At 41.0% G+C, this 24,444-nt stretch overlaps 1 protein-coding gene and 1 long non-coding RNA gene across 5 annotated transcripts in view; one reads left to right on the top strand and one right to left on the bottom strand.

Annotated features, from left to right (window-relative positions):
• Positions 1 to 24,444, top strand: part of ARHGEF38 (Rho guanine nucleotide exchange factor 38) — a 47,320-nt gene that overhangs the window by 16,626 nt on the left and 6,250 nt on the right. For all 4 annotated transcript variants that reach the window (XM_080590660.1, XM_080590658.1, XM_080590657.1 and 1 more), the window contains exons 2-11: positions 1,833 to 2,020; positions 4,641 to 4,764; positions 8,484 to 8,631; positions 11,664 to 11,681; positions 15,592 to 15,791; positions 16,302 to 16,435; positions 18,087 to 18,191; positions 19,374 to 19,496; positions 21,961 to 22,281; positions 23,932 to 24,072. In XM_080590660.1, the coding sequence (XP_080446786.1) occupies positions 1,838 to 2,020; positions 4,641 to 4,764; positions 8,484 to 8,631; positions 11,664 to 11,681; positions 15,592 to 15,791; positions 16,302 to 16,435; positions 18,087 to 18,191; positions 19,374 to 19,496; positions 21,961 to 22,281; positions 23,932 to 24,072 (1,497 nt within the window). In that variant the 5' untranslated portion in view covers positions 1,833 to 1,837. The remainder of the gene's footprint in view (positions 1 to 1,832; positions 2,021 to 4,640; positions 4,765 to 8,483; positions 8,632 to 11,663; positions 11,682 to 15,591; positions 15,792 to 16,301; positions 16,436 to 18,086; positions 18,192 to 19,373; positions 19,497 to 21,960; positions 22,282 to 23,931; positions 24,073 to 24,444) is intronic.
• On the bottom strand, positions 4,880 to 24,019 carry LOC308194605. Its single transcript, XR_013950730.1, has 5 exons — positions 23,918 to 24,019; positions 23,102 to 23,225; positions 21,953 to 22,107; positions 12,257 to 12,398; positions 4,880 to 6,253 (listed from the first exon to the last, which is right to left on the bottom strand). It is a non-coding gene; the product is annotated as an uncharacterized lncRNA (long non-coding RNA).

Genomic DNA, 24,444 nt, shown 5'->3' with positions numbered 1-24,444 from the left:
TCCACAACCTTAGCAGAAAATTGCTCAGAGGGAGCCATGAAGAGGTACTAGGGCCTCTTCCACTCTCCTTCTCACTGAGTGAGGTGAACTCCTGTGCAAGACATGCACTTGCACCAGCATGGGTTTGCTAGGGCAGAATTTGGCTTAAAATTCTTCCAATAGCCTAAGCCTTAGAGAGGAGAGACATCCTGCTTGTTTCCATTTCATTGTCTGTGTACAAACAGGAGGACGAAATGTTTATGCCTGTGCTATGCAGAGACTTAAATGTAAAAACTCAAAGGTAAAAGCAGGAGTTGCTTTACAGAAAGGAAGTACATCTGAATAGGAAAAAAAAAATCTGGAGAAACAGCCCACCCCAGCTTTGTTCTGATTCTTTGCCCTCCCTGTGCAGAACTATCAGTACAGAGGCAGAGATGTGGTCCCAAAAGCAGCTTTTTGAAACAATAACTATGTTATTGTCACATCGGTCTGACTAGAAGGTCTGACAGGAGAAGGATTAATAATAAAACTGTTCTTTCCGAATATCAGCGGTCAGCATAACTGTAGAAGGGCTTGAGGATGACGATGCGTTGCAGTTGTAGAATTTTACATCTCTTAGTGGAAGACAGCTCAAAGTCCTCTCCCCAGAAAGTTGCTTGGTTTCCTCACAAGTCCAGCTCCAGGTTATCTTCTACAGCCTTGAGCTGTGTTGTACGGATGAGCTGGACCCTGGTGCTCACTTGAGCGCTCATGACCTTGCCCTTGACAATCACTTCAAACAACTGCAATATATTCAGTGTTGGTTATCAGCTAGCAAAGCATCAGATGCTGCTCGCTGTTGCCTCATTAGACAGTACGCTTCCTGCGAGGAGCTGACATCAAGGTGTAACAGCCTGATCCTCAGCAGAGATTCCTGTCCTCTGCTGCTGAGCGAGAAAATCCCATGCTGTCAAGCCACGACCTGGGTAATGCAGAGATGAGTGCAGTAATGATACGTCTGTCTTTGCTGGTACTCTGCACCATCTTGTGGCTAGCAGAAAAACATCAGAATACCCTCTGAAATCTTCCACTTTTATATTTTTTCCCTTGTGTTTTTCCTAATGAAAAATACAGACCCAGATAAAATTCCGTGCCCTTTGTACAGCTATCACAAATGTATGCAGGTTGCCTTATGAACCAGCAAAAGGAAGACCATCACTACAGATAAGCAGGTTGTGCGCACATCCTGTAGCTACACAACTTAACCTGTCTGTAGAAGATTCCCTTGGATTTCCATGTATTTGGAAATAATCGGATAGTCTAGGTCTTAAATACGGTAAAGTAGGTAAGAATCTCCTGATCCCAGTGATCTCTGTTGGCCCAAGAAATGTCTGTTATTGATCATTAAAGGTTTTCCCATATTCCCCTGTAATTCCTTTGCCTCCTTCAAAGAACTCTTTTAAAACAGAATTCCGTGTTTCATCATCATCCTTAGGAACACCGTCTTCATTTGAAAGTTCATCTTCCAGTACCTACAGCCCTCAGCCTCCCATGAGCAGAGCACAGCTTTACATTGTACGGAACAAAGGCTGTTCCAGTGAAACTTATGGTAAAAACAGAGCCTTTTCCTTCCCCAAATCTTACTAGACTTCAGGCTGAGACCATGTTTTCAGAGGAGCAGAAGGGCATCAGCCATACTTGGATTTTGGCGTGCCCAGGATGACATGGGACTGTGGTCAGTGGGGAAGGCAGAGCACTGGGAGAAGCACCTGGGGCATTTGGGGCCTTGGTGTGCCAGCCATCAGAGGAAGCATGACAAGGGCAGTGAAAAGACCATGCTCCTCACTAATCTCCCCCCATCCTCTTTTAAACAGAAAAAATGGCCCCGCAGTCAGGATCCTCATCCCCGGCCACTTTGCCCCAGGAGGATGAAGAAGCTACCAGACGTATGATGGCCAAGAGAGTAAAGATCATCGCAGAGCTCATGCAGACAGAGAGGGACTATATCAGCGACCTGGATCTCTGCATCAAGGAAGTGATTCAGCCTCTGAGAAACAAGCAGGTAAGCACCGGGGGTGGAGGATGGGGGGGGGGGTGACGTCAAGGTCCAAATTCACCCACGGTCTGTTTGCAGATCATCTCAAGGCAAGCACAAATGTCAGCCTGAAGAGTGGCATGGTGCCAGGAGCAGCTCCAGAGCTGGCTTTCTGGAAAGGGGACGTGCCAGGACTCCAGTGAGCAGAGTGGGAAGTCAGATACACTTCTGGCACTTGGCATTGCACGTGCATAAAGCCTGAACCAGGGTGTTTGCCCAGAGGGCAGCTTAGATGCTATATCCCTGCTCCCGGGCTTGGGCTGGGATGGCAGCTTCCACCTCTCCGTACTGCTGTGCACATAACCCCTGGTACATGCCCTGGCAGACCTTTACTGGCACCTCTAAAAGCAGTAAAAGACAACAACAACAAGTATGTTCCATGGTAACAGTCTGGAATGGCTTGAACCTTCCCATCAAGGTTAAATTCTGTCTTAAAAATGACTTCAGCCAGCCTTTCTGACAGCTGTGGTGGAGAAACACCATGCATGACAGCCCAGCAAGCACTTTAGAAATTTGCATTCTACGCAGAAAAGCTAAATTTAAGCAGGAAGGCTCATAAACTATCTTTCAGGCAAAAAGATCTTATTAGGCCAATAGTACCCATTTTCCTTTTCAGCTGAGACTTCAAAGAGCACCTTTTCCTCAACAATATTTCAATTTTTAGAAAAATTGTGCAGTCTCAAGCTGGGAATAGAAGAGCTTGTCCAGAGAAAGATTTAAATTCATGGGGCCTGCAACATAGCATTCACAGAGGCTGCACAAATGATATGCACTGCTAATATATCATAGAAGTAGTTTTAAACAGACCTTAACCCTGTGTTTTGTATATATGGGTCCTTACAAAATTGGTCACATAATACGGGTGCAGGGGCCAAAGTGTTTTTAAATAGCACTGACGCTGCTTCTTTGGGAAACTCTGTGGCCAGCTGAAACTTGTGCTGCTTAAGCTCCTGCAGGACCATCCCTTTGTTTCCTAAAACTGTCAGAGTTTGTTCCAACCCATTTTTGGAAGAGCTGGCATCAGCTGGTGTAACTTCTTGGAGTTCTTGACTTCTTCCTCTTCCCAGTCATTCATCTGCTTACAAGTGGTCTCCACTCGGCTCCCTCCTCAGCCGGGCCAACACTCAGCAAGAGTACTCTCTGGTCAAACTCACCAAGATTTTTAATAAGCATGCTGTATTCCTCTTGCTAGCCAACTGGAAACATACATTTCGATTCTGTCCCTTGTCACTGTATTACCATGTGTCCAGGCACAGCATAGTTCCAAACGCAATGCAGGCATTGCGCTGGAGCGGAGGTCAGAAGTCCTGTGATAGATGTATACAGGAAAAGTAATTTAGAAATTATAACTGTCTTAATTTAATAACCTCTGCATTTTTGAAAGGCTTTCAAGAATGTTATATGGTTTTAAGGCTACTTCTCGGATAAACTACCATATTTGAAAGTTTGTAATGCATTTAGAGAAGGATAACATTTAGAAAATTGACCTAGCAATGAATCTGTTTCATATTTCCAAATGGATAAAAAATGCTTTATCCCCTAACAATTATAAAAAAAAATTAACTATGTTAGTACTGAGAGTATATTGCTGATTCTGTTACAATAGCACTCAATTTGATCCTCCCAGCATCTGGTGAGCTGCTATGTAAGTAAGCAATTCCACTTCTAATGGAGAGATACATTCAGGGAGCATCAATGTGGATGTCAAAATCAGTCTTGCCTTTGTTCTCAGCGTTAGCATATCACCACTGTCTATCTCTAATTGTTCCTGAATATTAACTCTTGCCCTGCTGTGCGAGGGCGTAAATAACTGCTGTATGAAAAGTATGTGCCCTGAAATTTTTTATGTTTCATAAAAAAAATTATTCTAAAATTCTGTTCTTATTCTAAAAGGAGTAGGAATACGGAGCCAAATATTTTGCTGATGTAATTTGAACCAGTTCACTGAAGTCAATGGTGTGCTCCCAGACTCTGTAGAAAGTATTTTTGATTATCTGAATAATTTTTGATTATTTGAATACCCAGAACTGTAAATGTGTTTGTTTTAGTGGAACTTATATGATCTTGATTTCACTCTTCAGATATATAGGACTACTAAATCGAAATGGTGCCACCACTTGGAAGTCTTTGTACCTGACAGCTAGCACCAAAGCATCAAGGTCCCGGTTTATGTAGCAGCCTCTGCTAGCAACTGGAAATCAGGGAATCAAAACCACTGTCAACTATTCTTCTTCTCAATGGGAAAATAAACAAACATTTTAAAGGCAGCTAAAGCTCTTTCCTCTATTCAGATGATAATGTTTATTTCCTTCCTAGGTAAACACTTTCAGATTAGGAACGAACAGTTCAAAATAAGGTTAAAAACACTTGATAAAATGCCCTTTGTTAACTGCGTCAACCCAATTATACTAATCCAAAAACTGTATATGTATCCTTGAAGTCACAAGGAGGATGTTTATATGAGGTTTTACAGAAGCGATGCTTCCTGGAGTGTTGAACACACAGGGCTTAGCAAGAGAAGGTCTGTAAAATACAATGTCCTTCTTTATCCTTCCTTAGTAGCTGCTTAATATTTGTATTCCATTAGATTGTTCACTTTGACGTGGATGGCTTGTTTAGCAACATTGAATCGGTCCATCAAATATCAGCCAAACTGCTGTCACTGTTGGAAGAAGCCACGACAGATGTGGAACCACCCATGCAAGTAATCGGTATGTTTACTGTCCTCTTGAGTTCTACAAAGCCACGTGAAAGAATAAACATAACACTCTCCTGTCCTCTACCCTCGTCAGACTTAACTAGTACTGCTCCCAGAGGCTAACTTGCTACAAGCTGTCCACGGTAATGCAGGCAAAAGGAAATGTGAAACCTGTCCAGTGGCTCTGCTGGGCTCGTAACAGGCCTGGTCATGGTGCCCTCATTCCATCCTTCCAGATGTTGACGGGAAGAAAGGATGGAGAGAGTGAGTTTAGCATGAGTAAATACCACAACACTGAGTTATGCTATTATTGATAACTTAATTTTCATCTAGCTTAATGTTACCTAACTGCTCATGCTTAGACCAACTCTTATATTGCATGCTCATACTTATACCACTTGAGAAAAGCATTAAAATTGATTGGAATAATAAATACATAAAAAAAAAAAACACATTGTAAGCATATTTACTGGCAATATAATCCACGTAAGAGGTGATTAAGTGCAATTAACAGGGACATGGTCAGTAAAAGAAAGAAAGCTGTAATTGATACAGAGCTTGTGGGAATCTGTGTAGGAATGCTTGTAGGGATCACAAGTATTTTTAGCAAATGGATTGTCCTTGGATGTATCACAGCAATCATGTGTCATGCAGTTCAGGCCACGACTGTTATGGCTGTGATCTATTCACTTGACCTTCTGGCACAGCTGGAAAAAATTAAGAAGTTTCCATTCATCAGCTCTTCTGTAACTGCTTATTCAGTGCAGAGGCAGTAGGTGATCCAGCTTACGGGATCAGGTGAGAAATCTTAATTAGCTTCAGTGCAAAGTCAGCCAGTTTAGTTTAAAAAACTTTCAGCTATGTTTCAGAGGTTCTCTTTTCCCGAAACTGACCACATACCACAGGTAATGAGTTACAGAAAAAAAAACATCTCACAACTAATGGGGTAAAAACTTATCGGTTGACATTTGACTAGGAAACATGGTATTAAAGCATACGAGGCTTGGGAAAAGTATTAATCCTAGTATGTCTCAATCTGGTTTGCCAAGGCAACAGCTTAACGTAGTTTGATGAGACTGTGTTGTTTGGCAGGATTTCAATAAAAGTGCATCATGATGAGTCATACCCTTAATAAGCAATGTTCTATTCTAGCAGGAAGTGGCTTTCTCACAGCAAGGAGAATCATCCTTTTAGTTCTCTGCCATATCCAGAAGTAAAGACAAACAATTTCATCCATCTATTAGGGTGTACTTCTCCAGAATCAGACAAAGAAACATGAAAATATATGGGATTTTGGATCAGAGGGTTGGCTTAATTATGGCACGGAAAAAGATGGAATGTAAGGTGAAAGCACTTCTTCCAAAGGCTGAGAGAAAAGCAGGGAGGATAATTGCATCACTATAAGCAATAAGTCAGTAAGTTTGCCATCCTTTGGAAGTAGAACAGATGATAATTGTGTCTTGAGGATCCTCATATTCAGTGTAAAAGTTGTTAAAGCCAGTCTGTGGAAAAAACAGGATGAGAATCTCTTTAGCACATCCATTATGTTCTACCGTGTTTATGGTATTTAAAGATCTTCCATCAAAACATCCTCCTTTGGAAGGCAACCCAGTCACAGTGAGGTTGAAGAGAACTGCTGTTTCACTGGTTTGAAACTAAAACAATGTAGTTGCTTATATTTATGTCTTTTGATGACAGATTTGGATCTGTCAGAATGCACAAAAGACTCAGTATTTTCAAACCTGTGCCCAAATATGTATTTCTGGCCCCTAAAGCAAGCTCCCACAGTGATATGCTCAAAGATCAACTGATTCAATCCATACAACTCAAAACCAAGAAGAGCTTTAAGCTTAGGAACCTTGGCTGCTTTTAAAAGATACCATCCATGAAATCAGCACATCATTTTTTTCTCATCATTTAGCATCAGTGAAAATACCTGTCATTATGGCGCAGTACATCAATGAACAGATCTTGGTCATCTCTGTTTTGGAAGACAGAATGATCATTTCCAGGCTCTAGTATATGCTGAAGGGAACTATAAGTCTCTAGTTTGCATTTTTGCTACAGAAAACATAACCTCTCCTGAGAGCTTAGCATTGCTACAGGCTGTGCTAAGCACTTGGAGCTCTGCTTAAAGTTAGTGAAAAGTGTGAGAGCTCAGCATCTCTGTAAAGCAGGCAGCGAGGGTGCAGAATCAGGAGAGAGCTTGTTAAGGTTTCCCCTCACACTGTTGGCTAGTAAAGGCCAGTATAGAGAGTTCATGGGAATGTCAGGAGGCAACGTGTCTTGTCAGCCATCAGCATCAGCATTTAACACAAGATAGAGAAAATAGGGATGACAGAACCTGAAGAAGATTCAAGTAGAGGATGCTGGTGCTTTTCTGACTGTGGCCTTACAGTAACTAAAATGAACTTCTGTGGTCTTAACTCAGTCATTGTTGTTCCCTTGTTCGCACCTTGAAACCAACATGCATTAGACAGCCCAGTTAACCTTCACTGCTAGGGGAAAAAACCCAGAGCTGTGTTACTGTGGTAACTGAATCATTTTTCACTTTACGACAGAGCAGTTCAATGCAATGTATTATGAAACAGCCCACTCCGGTCAGGATGAAACATGCAGGATGCCTGACAGCTTTGTGCTTGCTGTGAATGAACGGAGAGCTCCCAATTAACACGGTGTTCGGCTTTTAACTTTAATAATCATTGCTATAACTCAACAGGAATGTTTATAAAACATCTGACTGGTTGCCATGTAGATATTATTTCTCTGTAAATGCCCCAGACAGTAGTTTACACCATCACTATTGTTTATAGTGTGTATTGCCAAGGATGCTGATCAGGGTGCTGCTGCGTAAGTGTAAGGGCCAAATGAATATCTCAGCAGAAAAGATGAAGGATGCCTTCTCCATTCGGATAATATTTCTTAGGTACACAGAAACAGGAAGGGGGGCTTTAGGCTGAGAGAATTACGCACCAGAATTAAATGGGAAATGAGTGCAGGACTACTTCAGTGCCTCTAAAATTCCCAACTGTTTTGGGGGCAAAATGGTGTCGTAGAGGACTGGAAATGTAAATGTTTTCCCCTTTCAGTTGTATATAAACCTAAGGGCTATATAGAAATGGCTGCAATCCACAGTGGTTTTATTTCATTAGGGGAGGGGTGGAGGTTGTTCCAGTGTCACGTAAAGAAAAATCTCTACTCTAGGCCATAACAACTGCCATTTCAGGATGCTGCAAAACAGATAAACGTGAAATGGATAATGGGAGATGGAGTCATTATTCCCGTTATAACCCATTTAAGTTCATATTCAGTTGAAAAAAAAGTCAAAGGGAAAATTAACATGGTTACACGCACTCCTCCTGCCAGCCCACACCACCACAATGCTCTCCCCTTAACAGCGAAGCTCTCCTGTTTGGTTTTCACTGAAGGGGTGTTAAGGTGGGGCAGTGAATTAGGGGATTGTATATGAAAGGGTGCAGGTGTAGAGGTTTCATCCCTTTTCCAGGGGGAATTTTTGTGCATTAACACTGATATAATGGTGCCCGGCTATGACAAAGATGAGCAGCTGAGAAATACATGTAATAAATAATGCACATAAACACGCAAGATCGTTTCTAAGGGAAGTAAAGTGGAAGCCAGCCTTTTTAGCTCACAGCTAATGTGGTGGAATAATAAAACTCCTTCTGAGATGCTGTTGTCTGGCTTGACACGCTTTGTTTTTCTCTTTAACAGGGGAAGTGTTCTTGCAGATTAAAGGCCCACTAGAAGACACATATAAAATCTACTGCTATCGCCACGATGATGCACACACCATGCTGGAATCCTATGAAAAGGATGAAGAACTAAAGCAGCATTTAAGACACTGTGTACAGTCCTTAAAGTAAGATCTTTTCAAATGATGATTTCCGTCCATAGTCAGTTGCCTAGCAGGGAACATTTTAAATGGATGTAGATGAAAGGTCCCCTGTAAATCCAGAGTTTTATGAGGCTTGCTGGGAGCTCTGGCTTATGCTGCTTTCATGAAAAGATGACAAGCCAGGGGCCATGATTAGATTTCTTTCTCTCTAGGATGGCCAAAAATAGAACAAGAAAGGTTTCTCTTCCCTTAGCTTCAGTGCCCCATACTGGCAGAAGAAATGCTGCATCATATAATGGGCTGCTGGGAACACCTTGCCCGGCTCCTAGGAAACATACTGCCCCCATTTTCAGCACTTGCCCGAGTTAAAATAGCGTGCGCTAGAGCTGTTCACACACTCTGGTGTTTCTGGGCCCCTGCTGTAAGGCCCCAGGGATCTGGAGCCTCGTGATGGGGATATTTGATAGCGGTCAGTACTGAAGCAAGCTGTCAGGTCCCACCAGTGGAATTTGCTTCGTGCCATCGTCGCCAGCTCCAGCCCCTCAGGAAAATGTTTTGAGACCTCAGGGTGAAGCACAATAAATGTCTCTCTGTTTCCTTCCATGTGGCTTCCTCCTGCACCCGGTCACGAGAAGCAGCTCACTTTCTCCATGGGGAGCGCTTCTTTTCCCACCCACAAGCTCCCTTGCTCCCTCATTTTCTCAAAAATCTTGCACAGAGCTGTCAAGAGGGAGCATACCATGGTCCTTCAGATCATAGGTCTCTTAGGTCTCTCTCCAGCTCCAGAAAAGGCCCGTGCTGCATGCTTCCAGGAGAGATGTAAAGCGATCACAAATAATTAATGGAGTGTACATCAGCAACAGATATTTCAACTATACCCCAGCTAATGATCAGTCGGCAGAGATGCGTTAAGACTTAGGAGATGGGAAGTATGCTGGAGTGAAATCTGGAAATAGTGGCAGAAGAAACCATTATCAAAATTAAAAGAGAAATGTTTCCTTTGAAGACAGTTTATACTGAAAATAAGTCTTACTTTGTGCAACATGTCCAGTTATTAAATAGATAGCAAAGTATATGTGCAGGGTACTGAGGCTTTAACCACCCTGGAAGCTAAAAGAAATAGATTTTCATATAAACTCAGGCTTTCAGGCTAACGGATGGCCAGGTAACATCCCCTAAGGGGGTGTTTTAGTTGCTGACTCCTACGATATTCTTTTCCGGCTAATCAAGAGAAGTTGTTACTGTCATTCACTCATCCCTACTGCTGAGCCAAGAGGATATGGAAGGAAGTAAAGATAAAAGATAGTGTCCATGTATATGCTGGGGTGGAAGTTGCCACTTGAATTCCAGAGGCAGTAAGAGAAGCTCCTGTTCGATCATCACAGCTGGGATTTGTGAAGAGAAAGGATATTTTATGCTGAACCATTGTAGCCTTTGGTAGCAGGAAGTGACAACACCTTCCTCACAATGAAGCCTTGTTTTGTCTTGTTCTTTCCTGAGTAGCCTTTAAACAGGAACCAATGAAAAAAACACAACTGCATGTATACTACGTTGTGCTTTTCTCCCAGTAGCTAGGGACTGCTGCCAATTCAAACAAGAAGACCTGAAAGCGCACACTCAGATGTGGAGCTGTGGTCACCTAAACCTTCTTACTTCTTATTAGAGAGCACTTGTCCTAGGAAGAAAACTATGCAGCATTTTTACCAAATAAGTTGCAGACTGTTTTATGATGTGAGAGATAAGATACATGGGGGGCAGTGACTGCTATTTTTGAAAAATGTTTACTTCTTAAATATTTTTTTTTTCCTTAGGAAGAATATTGTTACATTTTAAAACATTTAAAAAGTCTGACTAGAGGCTTCTGTTCCTCAGCTGAGTAATATCTGCCATGCAAAAAACGACTTCTATATCAGGAGTAATTTGAAAGTGGCACTCTGCACATCTGTACAGACAAATCAGATTTAATTAACCATGCTTAGATTCCTACTCCTCCTGTTGACTGCAGAGGAGAAATTCCATCCCAAAATGTAGGTGTCTGCCTTGGAGACATGTGCAAATCCAAATTCTGTAGAATCCCATGTTTAAGCAGCAATTATGCAAAACGGGGATGTTGTTTGCTAGCTTAGCCAAAGAAATGCAGCTGGTAAAAATGAAAGGATGCTGGCAACTACCTGCTCTGCTTTCAGTCTGAAGTAGTTTGGTCAACTATTACAGGGGCAGAGGGACGTCACGAGCACTCAAAGAGCTGATGGTGCAGAAGCGATGAAAGCGGCAGCTTCCAGATGCTCAGTTAGCCACTGGTGGGCGAGGAGATAGGAGTGCAGGCAGGCAGAAAGCAGTGGCTGATGATGTGATGTCAGCGCTCCGTATCAGAAAAGCCGAATGCAGAGATGAAGCAACATTTTGGTTCCCTTGCATTGGGGTGAACTTCTTGAAGTTCAGTCGTACCAGAAGGAAAATATTCTATGGGCATGTTCGCATATTTCCAAACTACAATCGTATGTCCCTGCTGCTTTCAGTATATATATCGACATTATTCTACTCTCAAGAGGTTTCGGTTGATATGTAGCCTCCCAAAAAATAGAATAATGTCATTGATTCTCTATCCTAAAAGGCTGAAATGTATTCTTTTGCATTTAGAAATATGTTTTTACTTAAAGAAAGTAGACAGGGATGTATTTAAAGTGTAAGAATAACATGCTTAATTTTGCTTTCTGTATTAAGGACTTGATGATACTTACTGTTACTAGCACAGTGACCCAAACTTCCTTCTCTAACAGTTTTAGAAGATGACTGGGCTTTACAGCTAAAGCCAGGTTTCTGACAATCCTTTTTCATTTGGGGCTGTCCTTTCAAAAAGATATAGGGCCAGATTCATTGGTACCCTCTGGCTGTTTCGTGCAGTTCTGCTGACACACAGCAGCCATAAACCTAAGTTAACTGGCCAGTTACAGCTGCTCTGTGTCACTGAAGTGTATCTGAGAATCTGGCCCATGATCTGTATAAATCCTTTTAAGAGGAAGCTAATATATGTTTTGGTTTCTTTTCTTTTGCAGAAAGATGTACGAGGAAGAGTAAGTACTGTATCTTTTTTCTATGTAAAATAATCTTGAAAATACCTTTTATTTATCTTATGCTTAAAACTGTACACGTGGAAATTTTAAGAAAACAAACCTGTTTCTGTATAATGTATAGATTTCTACAGGACATGTGTGATAAAGACTCTCAGTTTTAATTTCTCTAAGCCTGTCTGGTTTTCTAATTACTACTGCACCAGCTTTGCACTATTTTTCAAAACTTGTGGTTGATGAAGCTACTTAATTTGGTTGCCAACTCATTCAGAGCCCTTTATTACCACCTTGTTGTCTAATAAATGTCTTAGAGAGCTCCGAGGTCCTCAAGAGTGCTTGTCAACAACTTAATGTCAAACATGAAAATCCAGACACCGTTAAATCATTCTGCATTAGGCCCCTGTGGACCTGCTCAACACACACTAGGCTCACAGGTAAAGCTATTCCTAAGGTGACAACACCTTTGGTAGCCCTAAATATGTAAGAAATCTGTCTTTCTCCAGAGCTTTCCTCTGGCAGTGGCTGGAGGGTCATCAAAAAAGAACGAGCCCATGGCAACACTTTGCCAGAACACTCACCCAGCCTCTGAAACCTCGTGGTTAAGGGACTTCTATGCTTAACGTGACATCTTTGAAAAGTTTAAGGTAGAGTTTATCACTTCTGCAGTTTTGGACATCCAGCAGGTCAGGATCATTGAAATGCAACAACTCCTGAAGTTACCTGCAGGGAGAGGTCAGAGAAGGGGTTAGCTAAACTAAAGAAAATGATTACAACCTAGACTGAAATGTTAAGGGAGAAAAGAGGAGCGGGCATGCTTTATACAGGTAGGAGAGGAACATCTCTAAAGTCAGACAGTCAGTCAGACATCATAAATAAAGTCAGTGTAAAATAGACTTTGAAAGATTTGCATATTAAAATCCTAAATTGGGGTTTTCAAGATTTATTCTATGATTTGAAATAATTTTCCTCCATTTGGTTTTGATAAAGGATGTTCTATAATCCTTTCTCAAAAGGAGCGGGGTTCTTAAGAGGAACACAACATACCTGGAGAGTAACAATAAGATCATGTGAGAGAGCAATGCATGTCGAAATAACGCAAGACTGGTTGCTCTAATAACTCTATCAGAAATTAACATCCAGTTTTCTACTTTGAACAGTTTCTAGTGGACCATAGCTTACAACCCACTTGCTGAGTTGAAACTGGCTCTTGTAAAGCTGCACAAGGAGCGATGCTGGCTACCTTGTGTGGCATGGTGGCATTTCTGTTTCCCTCTGAAGGGCAGGGCACTCAGAAATGCCACTTCCTGCGATTCAGTGTGGAAGCTGCGGAGTTGCAGCAGCCCTTGGGCAGGACTGCCCCTGAAAATCTGCTTAATGGTGAACGGGAAAGCACGGTGTAACTCACCCCAAACCATCTCCAAGATTGCTTTTCATTCAAGCATGATCAAGAAAACAATTACATACATAACAGACAATGCTGCCCTTTGCTATCAACTAGATGGGCTGAATTCTGCCTGGATTAACAACTGTGCAGCCTCAGTGAATTCCCTGGGTTTGCATGAAAGCCTTACGGCAGAGTGCATTATTTGCCCTGCACGTTTTGTACTAAGATTAACTCTCACACAGTAAATCATAAAGCCCAAGTCTTTAGGACATGCTGCGGCCCATGATGCACGCACACAAATTCAGAACTGCCAAGCCAAATATGACACTGTCCTCAGCCCTGTGATACCATACTGGCTATCATGTTCACCACTGGACCTACCTGCAAGACACTGAGAGCATGTGAAACTTAATCCTGAAATCACCTCTCTTTGCGTAGCTCACCACCATGTATTTTTTAAAGCGGTGGCAGTCTTTCTGTATTTGTGAGTTTGCTTTGTTGTGAGGAGGGAGGCAGGGCACGCTGTGAAGCTCACCGCAGTGAAGCCAGCTGCATTTACTGCAGAGCTATGGTGATAATTTGCGATGAGATTAGAGCAGCTACTTACAACCCAGAGTACTTGCTAAATTCACGATAAGATGGGGGAGAGGCTGGAGCAGCATTGCAAATGAATTATCAACTTAATTTTCTGCACAATGGATGTCACAAGCCTGTTTCAGTCGTGTGGCAAGGCCACATCCTGCCTGGCTGCTGGGTGCATGCTAACAGGGACATTGGAAACGGGGCTCATCCAGGGAGAGAGGTGATCATCAGATAATCTTGCTGGGGAGAATTAGACGAGTCGAACTTTGTGGCACTTCGTGCCCCAGGGAGTCATTATCTTATAACAAACCTACTATCTCTCAAACCATATTGCTAGACTGTGTCATGCAGATACGCAAACAGAGGGCTGTTTATCACTTGGGCAGCTGTCCAAAGTGCAACTGTATAAAGAGAAGACACTTGAAGATTTTTCCATTCATGAGGCAGCTTTTATAGATTTGCATTCATGGGGCTTTTCAGAGAAAACAATAACAATTTAAGATTTTTTTCTCCTTATTGCTGCCAGAAGCTGAAAGAAGGCAAAATAGCTCTATATATTTAATGTAGGATAGAGGGGAAATGAGGGGGATTGAAATGATGAGAAGGTTTGGGGACATCAAGAAGCTCTAAAAGGCATCTACTGTTAATTTTTTTCATGCAGAACTTTTCACAGATTATGCCTGTGCAAGAGAGATGGTTTAAATATGCAGATGTCTCTTCTAAAAGGCATTCAAATTGTTTGTTAATTAGTCAGCAGTAAGGATTGGCTGTTGTACTTTTTATACATATAAAAGTGGGAAGGAAAGCTTTTTTTTTCTCTTTTACTCTTTCTGCTGCACAGAACAATAGATGTCAGCCTGCAAAACCGAGTGGATGTTCCCTGTTTTTTATACTTTCCTTCTATGTTGTAATATTCCATCTTCCCATATTCGGAAATCCTTCTTCCCCTAGCATTACCTCTTGCACAGTTGCCGTCAGACAACCTTTTTCCTTCCAAGACAGCCTTTTTGGGCATGCAGATGGAAGGCCTGCACTGCTTTACTGTCCTTCACGCTGTCACCAACTGCTCACTCATGGTTTCAAGGTGGGGGTCTGTGAGGCAGGGGCAGTTCACAGCAGCACCAGTAGTGCCCTGTGCCAGCCCTGTGCCCGTGCTGGAAGCTGCGACCTTGGTCCCCACATCCTTCAGCCACCCGGGGCAGCTGCCTGTTCTGCTGACTTCCAACAGGACAGACTGCATCTGGGTGAATGCCCTGTGTGTTCAGTGTTCCCCCAGACCAGATCTGGTACCCTGGTACCTGGAGGCTCAGGCATCATGCAATGTCACCTACTGGAAGCCAGCTCAGAAAAATAGCAGGTAAATAGCAGAGCTTGCACTGGCAAGTTGAGAGGTATTGTGAGAAGGGATGCAGCAGTGAAAGGGCATCCCGTTTACTCACAACATGGAGATGTTGCAATTTTAAGGCTGAAGGCCCAGAGCAGGATGTAATAGCTTCAGTCACATGCATTTCTCAAACTTCCTGTTATTTGCTCTTCCACCTACGTCTCCCTTCTTGGGTGTTGTGGTGTGCAAGTTGTACCATACACGCCCCTCAGACTGAGTGGGCCAGTTTCAGAGGTAATGTCTAAGCAATAGTCTGGCAAGTTGCTGAAAATACAGAAAACTCAGACCTGGTGTGTATTTCTCACTGAGGGGGCGAGAGGATGGTTTCGTTTACAACGGCCCATGTTCCCTGACAGATGTATCTTATTTTTTGACTTAAGTGGTGATTGCACTTCTATGACTCAGTGCAAAGCATTGCTCTGGTTTTGATATTTTCTGTAGTTGAAAGCTCAACTGAAGGATATAAAAGGCAGCAGCTTCAATGACTAGACAGAAGTAATAAGATTTTTTTTTGTCTTCAAGGAGTTTCTCCTTATGTGACTTTTTCTTGGTATAAATTATAGAGGAAAGCCAAATCTAATGGATATGGGATCCCTGATGATCAAACCAGTACAACGGGTGATGAAATATCCCTTGTTACTCTGTGAACTCTTGAATTCAACTCCTGCTTCTCACCCTGACCACAAGGCTCTACAAGAGGCCCTTTTTGCTATGAAAAACATTAATGTGAACATCAATGAACTTAAAAGGAGGAAAGATTTAGGTAAGAAAAAGGCACAGTAAATTCTTCTGTCTGTAGGTTTGGGCTGGCAGTTACAAGAGAGGTTTCAGCTCCAGTCATATTGCCACAACAGTTTTGTAAGCTTATACTTAACTTGTATAGTACACTGGGCTTCGAGAAAGTAACAGATCCCTTTATGTCACTTGTCCTCAGCAGCTATGTTATCTGACAAAGGATGCAGACTCCAGAAACATGAAAATGATGAAAGAATTCATGTCATATCCATGTTCATCGTCAGTTATGCAGTTGCAAACACTGCTAATAATTAAGACGCTGTGATAGCACTATTTCTTATAGACTTGCCATGCTGAAGCCTTAACTTCACTCTTCTCAAGGCTAGCATTGATAACAGGGTTTTCATCATTTTCACACAAGATTACAGCAAGTGACATCAAAGTGTCTGGTCTCAAATGGTTTCATATTTGTATCCCCATCCCTGTGAAAAGCCCTGTGAATACAGACTATTAGTGTCATGAAATTCTCTGTCTGCAGTGCTGAAGTATAAGAGGAATGATGATGATGAAACCCTTAAAGAAAAGTTTTCCCGACTGAATATTCACTCCATTAGCAAGAAATCCAAGAGGGTCACCAGCCATCTGAAAATACTGACGGGGGGAGAACCTCAGGTACTTACTCATCCAACTGCAGATTTGCATTGACGGCTTCAGTTCTGCTTTTGCACTGGGCATTTTTAAAGACATTTTGGAAATACAGTTTGTGGTGTTGCTTTTTTCCTGCATCATTTATAAAGTCATTTTCTGAGTGTCACATTAAGACAGGAAAGATCTTTGTGATTGAAACAGAAAATAACATAATGTATTCTCTACCTTTTCCTCTTTTATCTAAGTTTCTCAAACTTCTGATCTTTAGCAGAGAGGAAGTGACCGGTAGTTTTGTGAAAATCAGCCTCTGATCAGCTCTTTGTGGATAAACTGGCAATCCTTATTGTTGGTTTTGTGAACAAGTTCTGGCCATTTTACTCTGCACCTAACATTCAGGTCCTGAGTCCTGCAAAGAAGATGAGTAATACTCCTGATTAGTAAAGGCCACGGCTTTTGCCTCCACATGCATAAGGATCTGTAACCATCAAAATTACCAGAGGCAAAGAACTCTGGGATAAATCCAATGGGGGTTGGGTGGCCAAAACCAAAATGCTCTTTCATAATTTCAAGGTTGTGATTCAAAACCTACCAGGATAAACACATTCAGAAAAGCTTCAATCTAAATCTCAAAGAAAATCAATTATAACTGACCTTGAAAATGGTATCTGGTGCACCTCTCTACATGAGATAGCTGATTGTGGCAAGGTCACTCGCCTTTCTAGACGTGACTTTACAAGATTTGTGCCGTTTTTTTCCTGTTTTGTTTTTTATCAGTGGTTTCCCCCTTTCTCTGACACAAACTACCCACATTTATTTTTTCTGCTTTTTATTTGCACAATGGAAATTTTTGTATTTTCACTGGTTTTCCCACCAAATCCCATGGCAGAGTAGAACACTGACAAGGCTACACAATCAAAGAAAACTATGGAATGAGACTTGATTAAGAGAAGGTGTGATTTTTTTAGATGACTTTTTTTTTTAATTAACCTTAAAATATTTGAGAATTTAGAATAAGGAGATATGTGTGTATATGTGTAAAGATCCAGCCCTCTCTTCTGCTTAAGTAAAGAAAGTCTTCAATTCACATCTCTGAAAAATGCTGTGACCCTTACAGCAACTCTCCTGAAAAACAGACTTGAGATTTCTTAAATTCCTTAACTAAAAGGTAGGCAGAAATAAATGTATTTTCAGGCAGAATAAGAAAAGTAGAGAAGCTCGTTTCCAGCTGCTGAGGTTACAAGCTGAAGAGCTGGCGTGGCTCTAGAGCTAACAGCTCCACCTACAGCCTGCCTGGGAGAAATCTCTCCATTACCCACCCGAATGAGCACGCAGGGAAATAATGCTATGGCATAAAACTATATTATCTTATCACCATTGTTCCCCCAAATGGAGCAACAATAGACAAAAAATTGAGAGTTTTACTGATACATGTAGATGTGCTTATAACGAAGCAACTGTTTGCTTCCATTCGGTTTGGCAAAAATTAAAATCTGTCATATTGCCCAGTGTCTTTGACTTTTCTTGGATTAAAAGTGGAGTTTGGGAGAATTAGGGACCAATCTGTTCTGCTTTCAAAGGGAGGAGTTCAGGGAAGGTTTGGGATTTTTCCAGCAGAGCCCTAGGCACTTCTTTAATTAGCCAGACTCCAAAATAACAGTGGAAACATCTATTTTAGGTGAAAGATCAAACCTTTAATAGGGAAGAAAAGCTGTTTCGAAGTTTAGAGAAGACTGTGAAATTGTGTGTGAAGAACATTTCATCCTCCTCACAACACCTACAGGTGGGTACATGCCTTTATGAAATCCGTGGCCACAAACCACGTCCATAACCAGTTTAGCAGACATTTCTGCCCCTGGTTAGGCAACACCAAATTATTTATAAGCAGGCTTTTCTACATCACACTGTTAAATAAATCAGCTGTGCTTCTGCTGCATTACTGGGCAAAGAAGTTATGAAGCCCATTCTTCTGCCTTTTTTTCCTCACATAATTAGGAACCAGGCTCTGTAGAAACCCATGGGTACAGTGCAGTAAAGAAAGTGCTGTCTGGTAGCACAGTTACTACTTTCAGTCACTGTGCAAATCCATCATATATATCACATACAAATCCTGTAGTGGAGCACCAACTAGTTGTCATAAACAATGGCAGAAATGAGTTGCAGCCACATGAATTAAAACGTCCTAAAATACGTGTTTTGGACATAAGGACTCCTTCCTTAATTCTCTTGCTAGGTGGTGTCGAGGGTTAGCATTAGATGGACAGAGTTTTCAAGTGCTGTAAATGTTTTTGCTTTAATCTACCCCTCAGAAGATGTGGGTTGGCTGGTAACTTACCAGCTTTTTCCCTCTCGTGGGCAACTTGTCAACTTTGTAGAAGCCACAAGGTGTACGTGTGCCCAAGCTGGACCTGGAGTTTGTTTGAGAGGTAGGCAAGATCGATAGCCAGCTGGCCAGAGCTTATCACAAACACACCTTGTTTGGTTCAGCAAACAGGGGAAGGGCTGTGAGCTCAGCCGACAAAAGTTGTTGCCTGTAATGGTGTTGACAGTTCCTTATCCAAACGGATGCACACTTCATTAAGATTAAAATTCACCGTAAGTGAAACACACTGTAGACCTACTTGGTCCTCCAAAATAGGCCTTTCAGAGTGCTGGTGTCTTGCCAAGAAGTAGTTAACTTCCAGTGGGACTTGCATTAGATTGGGGCACAGTTTTTTTCAGTTGAATATTAACAACTTTATTCTTCAATAGTTTGCATTGAAAATAGGGAAAACACAGGAAAATATTTTCACAGTAAACAATCCCACAACGGCTGGAAACTGCACAGAAAAAAAAAACAAATAGGTATGTGAGATGGAAAATATTTCTGATTCCATCAATATTATTGCAGTATCTGCATGAGTGAATGCAGCACATTAAAACAAATTGTAATGTATTTTCATCTTCCTACCATCTTCTCATTTAGGATTCCATACATCTGGCTGCACAGAACATAACTGGGCTTCAGGAATTCTTGCAAGACAAAGAAGATGAAGTCAAGAACCACTCGAAAAAACTAAACAATACTGCAAATCTCTGTGAAGACCTTGTAAGTTTATGCAACGCCCAATGTCACACAGATAACTAACTGTCCATGACAGAACAAGTGTATGTGAGAGAGACTCAAGACAGAAAAGAGAAAAAAAAAAAAACAACCATAGGAATACATTAGGAAAGATAGATAAGTTTGTTTTTTTTTTAATTCTATAGGAAATCAGATAAAATTAAGCTCAAGTACGTTGTGTTTCCCTGAAAGAGCTAAAGAAAACTTCTTAAGCTAAATTCCTGTGTTGAAGCTAAAATCTTTGTGCTAAATTTGCATGTTTCTTCTGAGCTTCAGACAAGAGCAGCAGATCTCTGCCTTTACTAGTTTTGTTACCAATACTCAGAGTTTCACAGTGACTTTTGAAATCTTTATTATAGTCATGAATTATTATTAGCTCCTGGAATCATAGATCCATGAAAATCTCAGTTTTATTACTTTTTCAAGTAAGTTACCATGCTTCATATAGAGAAAAGTTGAACAATCTGGATATAGACTATAAAAATTAAAAGAGAAAACAAATCACCTAATAAACTGTAAGATTTTTCACATATTCTCTGGCTTTCAGGGTCCAAAGGAACGTTAATGCCTGTCTCTACTAAGATAGACCAAAATGTCTCTTCAAACAGCTCAAGCTGGAAAAATTCAGAGGTGGAGGTTTTCTTATGCCTTCCTAGGTCTGTGCTGACTAAAATGCAGCTATTCAATCCTTTCCAAAAAAATGAAAACAGCATCTGCCAAAAACCAAAAGGATTTTTGACAGACCACATCCTCCCAGATAATCACAGGGAAGTGAGATGCTGTATTTCCATTCCTTTGAAGTTCCAGAATTTAAAAAGAAACTCAAAAATTAGTCGCGATAATTAGATTTTTTTTTTCGATATCTTTAAAATGAATGAGTGCATAAAGTAAAGAAGAGGAACACCTCTATCATTGCAATGATGAGTGTGTCCAGAACGGAAAATGCTCCTATCCCCTCTCCGCCCCACCCCTCCCTTTACATAACCATCAAAGAAAAGCAGAAGAAATTCCACAAGAGGTAGAACAGAAAACTTTTCTCAAAACTAAACTTCGTAACTCCTATTGACTCATAACCCAACTGGCCTGAAGGTCTTCGTACATTACAAAAAGAAACCAACATTTTAACAGTATTTAACTGCGCCATTGTTTTTAACCATGTTTATTTCTATTTATTTTCTATTTGTTTGTGTGTCTTGGATTTAAAAGTCTTTATCTTATGTATATTTAAAACAAACAAACAAACAAAAACCTATTGTCCTGATGTTGCATAATGAGTAGCTATTTGCATGTTTTCCTGAACGGATGGAGATCTCAGCACTGGGCTCAGAGTATGATATTTCTATCTTTTGTGCATTTGTCCATAATGAATATCTTCCTCTCATGTTTTAGGGAAAATTTAAGGGCAGAAATCCACAATAGCCTCTTCATTTCCAGAAATCAGGACCAGCAGTTTGGAAAAATTGTTTTCTTAACACATCAAAAATTGCTTCACTAAACACAGCCTAGTTTTTCAAGTGGAAATAAAATGGAAACTACACATTATCTTGGCCTTGGGAGAGCATTTCTGGTGCTAATATGGATGTGCCCTCAACCATGGGGTACTACAGAGGGGAAGAGGGATGGTTGCTCTTTTATTCTCACAATCAACCCAAAAAGTTATTTCACAAAGAACATCCAAGTGTTTTAACATGATGATGAGGTTTACTCAGGAAAAGCCTGTTCTATATTTGAACACATGGCTATCAAAAATAAATGTTATTTAGTGCAATATTAATCCTTTGAGACAATTAGAGGCTAATGGAAAGATCTAAGAAGGATTTATTTTTACAGTTATCTAGTTTTGCTGATTAATAGAGATAAAACCAACAAGCATAGCACAGCTTAATCAAGTGATTGTGTTTGCTTAAGAAGGAATAGAGTTACGGCTATTTCTAGGAAAAATAAAAAAAAGAAAAAAAGAAAAAAAAAAGAAACCTTTTATATCATTCAAAACAAAGACTGCCATTTAACAAGATGTCATTGTCTCTAGATTTTACATGGGCTGGAAATCTCAGTTTTATTGGAGTGTAACACTACTAGGCACTAAAAAGCACACTCACCTACTCTCCAACTTAAGTATTCATTCCTGCACTGACTCTTGCCTCGTTTTTTCCTCTGTGGTAACACAAAGGGCAGTATCACCAGCTGCATGCTCCAAGGGACCATTTCCATTATCAGAGACTTTAAGTGGCAAACCTGTTACCCATCCTTTGCTGTTATGTTATGTATGATGTTACGAAGGAATTTCTAACTCATGCTAGACCCTGTGTGAAGCTGCCTCTGACAGCAATACTTTGTGAAGAGCCAGTAACAGATTGCTTGTTAGGCTGCAGTCAGGCTTAACCTGTTACTGGGTCTGAAGAACTGTTTGAATGAAATAATATGTAGTTCTGTTTTATTACCTTTCCAGATGGCTCAACTGGACAAGCTTGTTTTGATTCCTCTCTCAGCACTACAGGCTTTGTTTGCAGGCCCACAGAAGCTCATCCAGAAGCGCTACGACAAGTTGTTGGACTACAACAGCTGCCTTCAGAGGTCAACAGGAGAAGAGCTGGACCTGGCAAAGAAAGACTATGAGGCTTTAAATGCACAGCTAGTGGAGGAACTTCAGGTATTCAACCAAGCAGCCAAAAAGATTGTGTTGAACTGCCTGTATTGCTTCATCACCCTCCTCAGGAATATTATGTCTGCAGCACTTCAATCAAATTCTTCTGTGGTGGTGCCTGTTCCAGTAAGTACATTAGAAATAGGCATAGCTCTGCGTATATGTCTCTTTTTTCTTTCTGCGTGATTTGGGTAGAGATATGTAGGACATGTACCTACATGCTACACCAATTTTACTTGTTCTGCTAAGCAGTCAGACTTTGGGATTTCTTTTTTTGCAAGCTCAGCAAAGTTTAAGTTCGCAGCTTAAGTTTTTTCAGCCTGGACTTTTTGCTGAGAATGATCCTAATGCAGCTGCTCCAGCTGTTGTAGTAAAGGTAATGGCGAGAACATGACAGTAAGGCAAAATGGAGGCAGTCTCTAGCATTTAACCTTGTTTTTTAGGGGGCTCTGCCCTGAACAGCCCAGAAAACAGGGCAAGAGAAATTCTAAGGAAGTTCATGAACAATTCTGGTAGTATTGGATCTGCAGACTCACACTGATGACTGCAGAGAAGTGGCTTAGGAGATCTGATGAAATCATTTCTATGAAAACCAAATTACTTTTAAATCCAAATATGCTGCAGAAGCTCCTGCACAGTAGGAATAGGCAGAAAGGAATAGCTTCATCTATGCTGACATTTTTAGAAAGTTACAATCGTTTCACTCATGTAGTCAAAGCCACAGCAAGGCAAGGATGCCTATCTGAGCTACACAGCAGTGCATTAGTTCCTCCAGCCCACTCGAGTCTTTCTGTGCAGTGTGAGCATTACCTTAAGATTGTGAAATTACTCTTAATTTGTGTGAAAATTACACAATGTTTCAGCTTTGTTGTATTTTTCCCTGAAAGACTTGAACCCTCTTAGAAACACATCTGTGACAATGCCCCCCCCCTCCAAATCCACTCACCTGAACTGGAGCCTAGTAACTGTATCTGGATAAGCCTCTGCATATGAAACACGTTGTACTGAGGCCCTTCTGGAGTATCCCTTTCCACCCAGGAATGAACAAAGCACTTTATAGTCAGGGGCAGCTGAAAAATTGAGAAAGCGAGGTCAGGATCAAAAGATAGAGCTGCACTGTTTAATTGGAAAATGAAGGCTTTTCCTGCATGAAAAAATTGGATCCCTATAATTTGGCCATTTCATGCTTTGGAATACACACTATTGCATCAAGCGTTGCTTTCTATGATGCTTTTCCTACAAAATTACCTTTTTTTCTTTTCTGTTTACATCAGCAAATACATTTGGGGTTAGGCATAGACCAAAAGCACTTACCCAGTGCCACAGAGCTTCAGTTTACCCATCTATCTTTAATCTGGTAGCAGCACACAGTTGCACAAATGCACAGCTGTGGGGTAAGCTACTCCAAGCCTTACAGCACATTGGCCACTCTGCTGATAACTGCTGAGATGAGCATTTGCATCTGAAAGCAGGTGGCTCAGTACCATAAATGCAAGGCTGTTCATTTACATTTTTGTTGCTGTTTAGAATATTTTTTAATGATTAACTTAAATCACTATGTCTTGTAACTCTAATAGTAATCATTGAAAACTTTTTTTAAGCACAGATCTTTCTTTTCTTTCTGCCTTGTGCCTAGTACACTATAGGATCCGCAGGAAATTGCAGTAACTTGTCAGGTTTTGTGATTCCTAGTGTTCAGCCCATTAAACCAAATCTGCTGTCTCAAATCTCCTTACCATTTTGTTCATGAGATCTAACCCACCTTTGTATTTGCAGCTGTCTTCCTCAAGCATCTGTGAAGTGCAGAATCAGTTGATGGAGGAGGTTCACAAGCTGAATTTTGTAAAAGAAAACAGCAGCACAACCTTTATTGAAAGAAAACTGAGCTTTGAAAAAAAGAAACCTGTCCCTTCTCCAGTGAGTATCATACATCTGAATTGTATATGAATCATCCTCTTTTGATCACTTTAGAGACAAATCCATATTTATGCCACTTAGAGGGCTTGCTCCCTTCATTGGGAATCTGAATTGGGTTATTGGAATGAAGCTGTTCTATTGACCAGTAGCTTCGCAAGATTTTTGATGCTGTCTTCATGTTATTTTGAAAATCCGCTTGAAATCACCTTTGATTATCCTTAGGTCTTTAAGCACATGTTAAGTCCAAGGCTGCGTATGCAAAACTGGATCATTTCTCTTGTTAAACGCTCTTGCAGTGAATCTTATTCTTCGAATTTAGAACTTTTTCTGATTCTTAGCTGCAGTTCTGTTTATATTTGTGTTTACACATGT

This window comes from Anser brachyrhynchus (genome assembly GCF_964034855.1).
Source record: "Anser brachyrhynchus genome assembly, chromosome: 4".
Classification (NCBI taxonomy): Eukaryota; Metazoa; Chordata; class Aves; order Anseriformes; family Anatidae; genus Anser; species Anser brachyrhynchus.
This window is presented reverse-complemented; position numbering and strand designations above follow the sequence as displayed.